This window comes from Corvus brachyrhynchos, unplaced genomic scaffold (genome assembly GCF_000691975.1).
Source record: "Corvus brachyrhynchos isolate BGI_N302 unplaced genomic scaffold, ASM69197v1 scaffold293, whole genome shotgun sequence".
In the NCBI taxonomy this organism is placed as follows: domain Eukaryota; kingdom Metazoa; phylum Chordata; class Aves; order Passeriformes; family Corvidae; genus Corvus; species Corvus brachyrhynchos.
In genome coordinates, this window is record NW_008237410.1 from 2740683 (window position 1) to 2751686 (window position 11004).

At 34.2% G+C, this 11004-nt stretch overlaps 1 protein-coding gene across 1 annotated transcript; it reads left to right on the forward strand.

Annotated features, from left to right (window-relative positions):
- DECR1 (2,4-dienoyl-CoA reductase 1, mitochondrial) lies at positions 1-10415 on the forward strand. The gene is made up of 9 exons (XM_017731065.1): positions 1-228; positions 1131-1188; positions 1341-1427; positions 3785-3932; positions 6246-6345; positions 7577-7649; positions 9595-9741; positions 10057-10119; positions 10213-10415. The coding sequence occupies exons 1-9, from the start codon at positions 107-109 to the stop codon at positions 10270-10272; spliced, it is 858 nt and encodes a 285-aa protein (XP_017586554.1). The 5' UTR covers positions 1-106; the 3' UTR covers positions 10273-10415.
- The last annotated feature ends 589 nt before the right edge of the window (positions 10416-11004 follow it).

Genomic DNA, 11004 nt, shown 5'->3' on the forward strand with positions numbered 1-11004 from the left:
CTTTTCTGGGTTTTTTTTCTTTCAGTTTTTCAGCCGTGGGCCAAATGTGCTGCATCAAGACAACAGTGCACCACAAGCTGCATTCTTCTCACCTCTTCAAAAAGTGATGTTGCCACCAAATACCTTCCAAGGGAAAGTGGCCTTTATAACTGGGGGAGGTACTGGGATTGGCAAAGGGATGACAACAACTTTGTCCAGTTTAGGTGCCAAGTGTGTTATAGCAAGCCGGTAAATATTAATGAAGATGTTTTAGAATTTTCATTTATTTCTGACTGCTGATGAGAACTGTTTTCTTCTCTATAAAAAAGAAAAAAATTATTCTATTTATTCTGTTGCAGTACACTTTTAAATTACAATGTCATATTGTGGATTCTAGAAACTTGCAGATTTCTCTGCAAATGCTTAATGGTATAAAAATCAGTAGGAAGAAATAAACTAAGCACATTTTCATGAAATGTGGCAGCAAAATAAGCAACCTCAAATAGTAGACATTAATTCAACTAAAACCTTAAAGGGAACAAAAGTTTGCAGTGGGCATTATTGAACATTATTAATATGTTATTACAGGTGTTCTTGATACAGATTTGAATTACAATACAGAATTAAATCCGTTCCTCTTCTGACTTTGAACAAGAGCCTTGATTTTCCTTTAATGATGATTTTCTACAGCTCTCTTAAGTAGTGCAGTAGAATCTAGAAGCACTTCAATAAAGTCTAGAAAAACAATCACATTTTAAATCAAAATAAACAGAAGTGTTGTGATCCTAACAGTAGTTTAATTGTTTAGTTTTAAATGTGAATATGTATGTCTCTTATTAATTCTAGTAGAGTAGTAGCTAAAACTAAGTTTGTTATGATAGTGTGCTTTTTTCTGGCTTATCACATGTTGATTAGCTTTAGAGTCTCTTACCATTGTCACTTCTGAGATGTTTTAAAGTAGCACTAACCATAAATTACTTAGTTTTCTTTCAGAAAGTTAGTGGATAAACATAGTGTTAATCTTAAAGCTCAGTTTTCATGAAAACCAGCAACAGTTTTAGTTCATATTTGCTCAGAAAAAAAAGAGATTTTAGTAGTCTGAATTGTAATTGCATTTAACTGACATAAGGTGTGTTAATACTTATTTCTAGGAAGCTGGATGTTTTGAAGGGAACAGCGGACGAAATTTCTTCTAAAACAGGGAATAAGGTAATTTTTTGCAGAATTGTGAACATGTTATGTATTATACTCTACATTTTATTGGATTTTTTTTTTTTGCATTTGCGTGCTTCTATGGACTTGTTAAATTTTTGAATGATATAGTTTTTAAGTCTGACAACTGCTTTTCCATTATTATTTAGGTTCATGCCGTCCAGTGTGATGTGAGAGATCCAGTTTCAGTTAAGAATGCTGTTGCTGAAACAATCCAAATGGCAGGACATCCTGATGTAAGTCTTCTAGGGAAAGGAAAGAACTCATTCTTCATTACTGAAAATACTTTGCATAGTAGGTATGAAGAAAGTTACTAAGATAGAAAGTTAATGGAATCTAAAAAGACACTAGACAAAACAGTGGCAGTACTTCAAGGTAAAGCTAACAGTAAAGTTACTCTATTCCCGTAATTCTTAGAATATTTAGTGGCCAGGTAGACAAAACATTTTTATCCTTACTCTGAGGACTAACATCTTCTTTTAAATAGTGGGAGAATTCTGGAGGGATTGAATTAAGGGAAAGGAATATTGCCCTTAAATCATCCTGAAAAGGTGACTTACCTGTGTTTACTGCATTACATCTTAACACAAGGCCTCAAAAAATAGCAACGAAAGTAATAATAAATGTCTCCTTTGGTCCTTGCTTAGCTTATTAATATTCACAAAGAAGGTTCCAAACTGAAGATTAAGTTCTTATAAAATGAAGAAAAATCTTCAGTCAAACCAAGTATCTGTTTTTTATAGTTTGGCACAAAATAACAGCTCTTTACATCACATTGTGAGGGGGGTGATCTGGTGGAATCTGAAGGATGATAACCACCAAATTCTGATTTGTTTGTGAGATTTGGATTTGTGAGAACTTGGATTCTGCTAGCTGATAGGAAGTGTGATGATGTAGCATTGTTGTAAAGGACAGTCAGATTTAAAACTGTTTACTGTAAATTTAAAACTGTTGTATGTGTATTGAAGACAATTTGCACTCACCAAGAGCTTCCTACAGATGTGGTAGAGAACCTACTGAATTTTGAGTATCGTAAAAAGTAGACAAATTGTATGCTATGTAGCTGTATAGCTGTATGCTATAACAGTGGTAGAAATAAGACAACTCACTGTCCTGATTTGTTGACAAGATTCTCTGGATATTATTTTGACTATTTTTTAATGGAGTTTTTGACCAAAGTCAAAATCACGATCTTCAGGTTTTACATGTGTGCAGAGAGGGAGGAGATTTCTTCCTGTATAGTACATTTTTAGAACACGAATAATTTTCTGAATAAATGTTTCCCATGACTTGTTCTTTACAAGCATTTGCCTCCTCTTCAATTTCACATATTTTGTGTTTTTAAGATAGACTGCAGAGTAAATTGAATATTCAGTTCTTTTTGTCCAGCTTTTCTCTTCGTTGCAGACATGAGATGTCAGTTTATGAATCCTGGGTGTCACTCACTGCCACCCTGCATGTGAGGTGAGATCTCAAAGACAGAAGTTAATGGCAGTAGCTTGAAAGTCCTTCCGGCTTTGTTTTGTTCATTCCGTTCCCAAGCGTGTTACTCCCAATTAGAAAGCAATCATTCTTTTGTCATGGCTTATTTTGGCAGTCCTACATACCTCAAAGATCATGTTGTGCAGTCCTTAGTTCACTAGTTTTATTATTGTGTCTTTCCTATATTTATTCAGTGATTCAAGTAACCTTCTCAGTATCTCAAGGTGTTTGGATTTTTTTTTTCCTTCAGATTTCAGGGAGGCCTTTAAACTGAATTTGCTGTCTATAATTTATGGCTGTTGTGTATTATTAGTTTTACATTCATGTAATATGTACTGTGCTCTGTTTTGTTATTGAAAATTCTAATACCTTCATTAGAATTTAGCCCAGAAGTTCTTCAGGACAAAGAATTTGTCTTACGTGCGAACCTACATGAACTGAGGCGCCATTCCATAAACAGTACACCATTGTATTGCTTCAGCACATTATATTATTAAATATGCTAGATCTGGCTACATAATTTTTGGTTTAAGTACTGCTAATGTGATGCTTACTCCCCTTAAGAAAGTGAAAGTATCCTCTACCTGATTGTTGTTCATAGGAACTGACGGATGTACATCTATTCAACAAAAGTTTTGTAGTAGCTGTTTGCAGTACACTGTATCATAATATTCTCGTCACGAATTATTTGACTTCCTGTTATGCAACAGTCACTTCATCCAGACTTTAGTTATCAGGTTGCCTTCTTTTGCTTTTATTCCCATTATATTAAATATATTCCCAATATATTAAATATTATATTAAATTGGAATTTTGTGGGGACAAACTTTTCTGTTAGGATGCACTTGAGACACTATGGAAAATAGCCTCTACATTTTACAGTTCCTCAGTACAGTAGTTTGGAAATACAGCTCATTTTCTGTTACTGATACTTTATCTGTGCTGCAGCTGCTAAAATTTCGGATGGATTATTCTCTCTCTTCCCCTACCCCCCATACCTCGTTTGATGAGGATATTTTTACTTTTGTCCCTGGAAACACTAAAAAGTTCCTTGTAAATTATTTACTTTTGTCTCTTATTTTTAGTTAACTCTTTCCTTTATATGTTTCAGGTTGTGATAAACAACGCAGCTGGAAACTTTATTTCCCCTTCTGAACGACTTTCTCCTAATGCCTGGAAAACAATAACTGATATTGTTCTTAATGGTACTGCTTTTGTAACTCTGGAAATTGGAAAAGAGCTCATTAAAGTAAAAAAAGGTATCTTAAGTATTGTGACATATTATTACTTGCTTTCCTTGCCTTACTGTTACTATAGTCAGTTTTGAGAGTTCATGTGAGAAGAGAAATACAATTTTTAACATTCTTCTAGAAAGGAAATTTTTCAGTGAAAGCTGTCCTTAAGTATCACACAGTAGATCTGGCTAATAATTACTTCATTGTAGCATCAGGCCTTACAATTGGGCCCAGAGACCAACTGAGGTTGAATATAAAAATCTAATTTCAGAGTTCTAATTGCAGAGACATTTTTAAAATTAAAAAAATAAGGTTTCGTGCTGATATTCCCACATTAAAAACACATCCCCAATTATGACTTACTATATCATTATGGCAGACCATTGAAATAGGTTGCCTTGTGGTCTTCTAGGTGCATGTATTGTACCCACAGAGTAATGTGAAATACTAACTCAAACATGCTTTTGTTTTTGCTATTGTCAAATGAAAAGCTACTTTCCTTACTTCCATCCTCAAATTTGGTAAAATCTAGATGCCATTCACCTTCATGTTGTCTCTCTTCCTTTCACTTCTAAGCTTCCAAAACATGTGAATTTCTTTTGCTGTTACTTGCATGTCTTCTTTCTAGGGGAGTCCATCTGTAAATAAGACTTTTTGTTTAAGGCTTTCTTTAAGACATGTTTTTGCAAGTAAGTCAAGTGTACCTGTTTGTCCTCTCACCTTCATTTTCTTTTTACTTACTTGATTTTTTTAGTTTGGGCAGAGACCTTAGTTTCTAAAGTGATTCTACCTAGTGCAAATATTTTAGAGCAGTCTGTGAGGATACTACAAATCTGCCAGTTTCTAGAACACTGAGACGTCCTTTAGGTCTGCAGTGTGACCTACACTAAGTCTAATGTAGTAAATAATAAAAGTTCTCTGCTTTTAGACTGCAGGTTTGTGCTGGTATTTAAAAGGAAGTTGTAATCTGCTAGTGTGTTACTTATTTTCACAAAGTGAGAGGAGTTAATTGGTCAGTTATTGTCCATTTTATGAATAGGCTTTAGAAATAAAAGTTGTGTATGAGTGGAAGCGTTCTTTAAATACCAGAGCTGTCAATCTGTCAGTTACTCTTGCTTCCATGTTAGGTTCACCTAACTTGCCTGTATTAAAAAAAAAAAAAAAAAAAAATCAGTGGTTTAATTCTGCAAAATGTGTAATTAACAGTGACCTCTAGATAATTTCGGAGTTGTTCTATAGTTTTTTTGCCTGTGTAGATTTTTCCTTTCAAAGTGTGAAGACTCCTTTTTTATAAACAGGGCCCATGGTTTCTGGATATCTGCTGGCATTTCAATTAGTGCTTGTTTATGGTTCTCTTTTGTTTCTCTGTATAATATTACTGTAATTTTTTACCTGAGTCTCTACTTAAATCTATCAGTAGTGTACATTGTTTTAGAAATATCCCCTGGGCAGCTATTCTAATGAAATTATTTTAAAAATATAGTAAGTAGAACAGTTATTTTAGTTACTGTGATGTAAGCAGTGAACTGTCATCCCTTGTCCTTCGCTACCCAGCTACAATAAGCTCATGCCAGTCATTGATTAGACAGAATTTGCAGGATTCTATAGAAGAGAGATTAAATAAGCAGTTGCAGTTTCCATTATTTTTCAGAACATTTTTTGCTAAGTCTGTTATAAAATATAGGATATAAAAGAAAGTAGTTCTTTTATAATGGAGTTTGTTGTGATAATAATAGGAAAAGTTATGCAGGTTAACTCTGTAATAGGCTCTACTGCAGAAAAAGCTTCTGAAAATTTCTTAAAAATTTTTATTCTTCTGTGTAAACTTTAACTCAAGCCCTCAGCTGTTAGTTTATGCCAAACCTAACTGTTAATGCTGATTTTTTTCCTTGATTTTCTTTTTTTTTTTTTTCTGCTTAGGGATTGACGAATTTAGGGCAAAGTATCTGGTTAGAGACAACTAGACTAGGGCTTCTGAAAAAACACTGTAAGATCTTCAGCCTTCACTCCAGTTAGAGTAATTTATGCAGTCATTATCAGTAGAAGTCTGAGGGCTTAGACCTTCAGAGCCTAATCAATAGCTATTTGCACTTACCTGGAACAAGTCTTAACAGTCATGCAAAAGAGGGAACTGAAATAAAAAGGCTTGAAAAAGTTTCAAAGACTATATTTTTAAAATGCCTTTTCACTACCCAGAGTGAAAAGGTATCCCTAACACTTGAGCTGCAAACTTCTGTACCATTTAGCTTGCTTTTACCTTAAGTTGAGAGTTTGATCTTCAGGGTTGTTTGATTTGTTTGGTATGAGTGGTTTTTTAAATATTTTTGCAACTTCTAGGAGCAGCATTCCTGGCTATTACAACAATTTATGCAGAGAGTGGTTCAGGATTTGTGTTGCCAAGTGCCTCTGCCAAAGCTGGTGTAGAAGCAATGAGCAAGTGAGTAATACAGCAAAACATGTGCTTTAGTTTTCACATCCTTAAGATGGAGCTTGTTAGTGTAGTCCACCTATTCCGCTGTACCACAAGAGTTCAATCCAGGCTCCAGTATCCTAGCAAGAAAATAGCATGCTGACAGCTTCTTATGGAGGGAAGCGTTAACTGTTACTGTTTTTATCACAAGACCAAGATAAGGACAAGTAGAACTACTTAGTTTGGCAATTACAAGTTCCAAAGTTTGTTGTATGGACTTTTGATAATCAGATTCACTTGCATTCTCATAGGTGAACCAGCACTTAAAGACAGCTATTAAGGGAACTGTTTGAGATCTGTAGCACCTTCCACATTCTTTTGTCTGAGGAAAATATGTGCTTGTTATTTGGGTACAGTATACTGTGGCTTCAGCTCTGTTTATATTAATCAACAAATTTGTTTCCTATCACTATTTAAAATTAAGTCTGCAGTTCTACTTAGTTCAGAACAATATCATGTTGATGTATCCATGCTGCTCAGCAAACAGAAGGATTTCTCTCATTTTTAACTTCAGGCTAGTCCTTAATAGCACTTACATCTTCCTCTGCACTTCAGCAGAAAGAATTGAATAGTTTGGCAGCCTTTTAGTAACTAGAATTCTTTATCTGGAAAAAAATGAGGGACTGAGTAATGGTCTTGATTTCTGTTCTACAGAGCTGTAACGGAAATGTGTACTTTTCAGAGGCTATGACTCAGCTTATTCATTCACCATAGTAGATCCGAAGTACTCATTATGCAGAGAAAATGTCATAAAGCAAAACTATTCTAGTGGTCCTATTTTAGAATGTATCCTCTGTTTTGTGTTACTTCAAAACATGTAATGTGAGAGCTATGCTGCAAATGTTAGAAATGTATACTTGTGGGATAGTCTAAATTGCCAGAGAAAGGAGGCCTAACAGTTGTTTGTTAAGGAGTTCAGGTGCCAGCACCATCCGTGATTTGCAAAGGAGAAAGAATTGCTCCTTCATGCTGCTTTATCTATGATTCATCTATTAAATCAATATTCCTCTGTTTGTGAATGAGATTTTTTCTTGCTTCACTCAAATTATTTTGTTAAGCACAAAAAAACCCCATAGGCAAAAATGTCTGTTTCAGGATGTTCCAGTATTTACACATTTGACTAATTTTTTTTTTTTTTCTGAATAGGATTAAAATACTGTGTTTAAAATATTGATGCACTCTGTTAATGAATTTTTAGGTCTCTTGCGGCTGAATGGGGTAGATATGGCATGAGATTCAATGTGATTCAACCAGGTCCAATAAAAACAAAGGTACATGGCATGAAGTGAAACACAGCCTTGATCATGCTTTGTAGTACAGACTTAACTTTACAACAGCCTAACCTTTCTGTAGCCGTAAATTCTAATATGATTTCCTTGGTAGTCAAGACTGCTGGAATATTGAACACACTTCCCTCTTAGTCTTTTTGTAAAACAGCATTTCTTGAACTTGTGAGACCTGCCACTGTCCCCTCTACTACACTTGATATAAAGACCTTTTTTTAGTGTTTCAAAGAATTGATATATTAAAGTACTTACTGCTGATTCTTATCTCTATGTACCTAGTTTGTCAAGTGGAGTGAATTCTTACACTTGGAGTAAAGTTCCTGTTTCTGCCTGAACCCCTAATTTTTAAACAAAACATCTCATCAGTTCCAAAATCTTAGAATCTCTTTTAGGGATATGAGAACAGAATCTCACTAGTTTTGTTGAAAATCTCAAAACTAGAAAGAGAAAAACTAAGTTGGCAAGGAAATGAGAAGCTTTGAAGTGAGTGAGAAGGAGGACTAGAGAGTTTGAAGGAAGTAATCCAGAGCAGCTGGAACAGGAAGAATAAAGAAAGCAGTCCTGCAAGAAGAGAAAGGAAGATCCATTTCCACTGAATCAAATTATTATGATTATGAGCACTAATAATGGTATTACTTCTTCCTGTAAAATATTTCACAGTTGGTTTTGCTGTTGTTTTGGGAACAGGGGTGCAGAGTTGTTTCTTTTTTACTTGTTTTTTTGTTTGTTTATTTACTATTTTTTCCTTGTTTCCTCTTGCCAGTTTTAGATGCTACACGGGAAAACTTAGTTTTAACTCTTTTTACTATAGAGAAAAATAAGTGGCAGAATTAGCAGAATTATAAGAATGTTGAAACAGCATTAGAGGATCACACCAAAAGTTCTACAGGCATTGTATCTTGTGTATTTTTAAGAGTAGAAGAAAAACATCTGGCAAGTTAAGGGATTTAAATGTCAATAGCGCTAGCTCCAGTTAATATTCCTTTTTTGAACTAATAGTGTATAACCTGCTTGAGATACTGTGTGTTCTTAATAAGATGCTACATTTGGTGTATGGTTCCAACTTAAAATTTCCCTGAAAGCATAAAAAGGCAGACAGCATATTGCAAAATCAAGGTTTTCTGCCTTGGGGGCAATATCCATGTCTTTAAAACATACTGTTGTAAGTCATGATGGGAAAAGAACAAGGCATACAAGCACAACACTGTTACGCTTATAAACTGGCAAATAAAAATATGGCAATAGGAGACTTAAATGGCATGATTACAGCCATGATTACATGAATTACAATGTGATTTAAATCATAACTTCAGTGATTTAACATAAATGTTACTGATACATTTCTCATTTTGAGTGAGGAGGTTATTTCCTTTTGGAGGAGCCAGGAAGAAAAAATCCCTTTTATTTCCCGTGCCATTTTAAGCTATTCAAGTACTAAAGCTCCCGGTGACTTCCTTTAGTCTTAGCAGTTGCTGCAATTTAAGTAAATTTGATTTTTTTTTTTCTTCTCTATTTTATTTACTCTGTCATGTATAACTTATTTTTGTTTACTTTGCTGTTCCTCTTCTCCCCTTGTTCCTCTCCTCTGTCCATGCAGCAGTTGAGTCTTGCTTATTTCCTCAAATGTTTATCAAGGGTGTTTGAGGAAAAAGAATGATTAACCCCTTTTGTTTTTCATAGATAGATGGTGGGTGACTATCCCAAATGTGGTAAATTCCAACTTATCATCAGTAGATGCATATCAGTGCAAAAGGGATAAATTGTTTTTTCTTTTCTACTTCCTTCTTTTCCACGCTACTGACAATGAGGGTATCGACAGCTTACTGACAAATACTAACTTCTGTATTGTGTATGTGGAGTCAAATCTCTGCTGGATTTTATTTTCTGATGTAGTTATAACTTTTATTTTAATGTTTATTTTAATTCTTAGGGTGCTTTTAGCCGCCTTGACCCAACAGGCACATTTGAGAAGAAGATAATTGAGAGGGTTCCCTGTGGTCGTCTGGGAACTGTAGAAGAAATTGCAAATCTTGCTGCCTATTTCTGCAGTGACTATGCAAGCTGGGTTAATGGAGCAGTGAGTTTTGGTTGATCTTGTTTGTACAATTAACCCAATGATGGTGTGAGTATTGTTGATTTTTTTTTAAAGACCTGGTTTCAGAAATGAAACAAAACATCTTACTTTAAAATTGTTTACAAGTATTAATCACCTTTTAAGTGTAGTGCATGGTTGTTAGCACCTTAGAAAGAACTTCTAAAAGTGGTTGAATTGCATTATTTTGAGTATGGGCTTTTCTCACCCAAATCAGTAAAAATTACTTTCACAGTTCTTAACAAGTGAATACTACAGAAATCCCACTATTACTAAAAACACTGTTTATGCTTTTTCTAGGTTATTAGAATGGATGGTGGAGAATATGTATCTATGGCAGGAGAATTCAATGATTTGAAGAGGGTATTAATTTCCTTGCTTGCTATTTTACATTCAGACACTTTGATGTGTAATTATTATATGAAATTCCAATAAAATTCTCTTTTCTTTTGATAGGTTACCAAAGAGCAGTGGGATATGATGGAAGCAATGATTAGAAAAACAAAAGGTTCCTAAAGTACATAACTGTATGGTGGAGATTCTTGGAAATGAACAACTACTTTTTCATTAATATTTAGAAATAACCAATTGAGAAATAGCCTTCAAAATCTTTTGTATGCTATTTTCAATAAAATATTTTGAAATGGTTGTATTTTGAATATAGTTTGTATATTTTTCGAATCTAAAATCTATTGTGTTGCCAATAGTGAACAAGTTGGTCACTAAAATTTTGTTGTTCTTTAGATTGTCTTACATAGCCATGCCATGGTCTACAATCAGCCTTTTTTTTATCTTTCTGAGGATTTTTTTTTCTCAGATATATGCAAGTGTCTCTTAATATTGTAATTCCAATAGCATTTCATTGCTATCATAACTGAATGTAATCATTAATCTGGAGAGAAGGTCCTAATTTTCACATTTCAATAAAAAGTTCTAAACTTGCAAATATAGTTTCAAGTTATTAGCAGGACTACATACACTGAGAAAGGATGTAACTCTTGTGATTACTTAGGAAATCTTGAAATGCATAACCATCTTGGTCTCATCTCTTGTGACATTTTCAGTCTGTTAATTATCTTATTCTGAACTTTAAAAATGGCATTTACGGACCTGCAATGCCTTTCTAAGGAGCTTGCTCTTTGTCATGATGAAGTTAATATTCTTGAAAATGACAGACTGAAAATCATCTGTTACTACGTGTGTGTGACTATGGGAGCTCTCCATAAAAAGTGGTTTATTTAAGGCTAA

What these genes read in the sequence shown, in the direction of transcription:
- DECR1 (XM_017731065.1), top strand. Translation starts at nt 107, where the DNA reads ATGTTGCCACCAAATACCTTCCAAGGGAAAGTGGCCTTTATAACTGGG. An exon ending in AAGTGTGTTATAGCAAGCCG is followed by an intron (nt 229 to 1,130) that starts GTAAATATTAAT and finishes ACTTATTTCTAG; the next exon opens with GAAGCTGGATGTTTTGAAGG. An exon ending in GGTGTAGAAGCAATGAGCAA is followed by an intron (nt 6,346 to 7,576) that starts GTGAGTAATACA and finishes ATGAATTTTTAG; the next exon opens with GTCTCTTGCGGCTGAATGGG.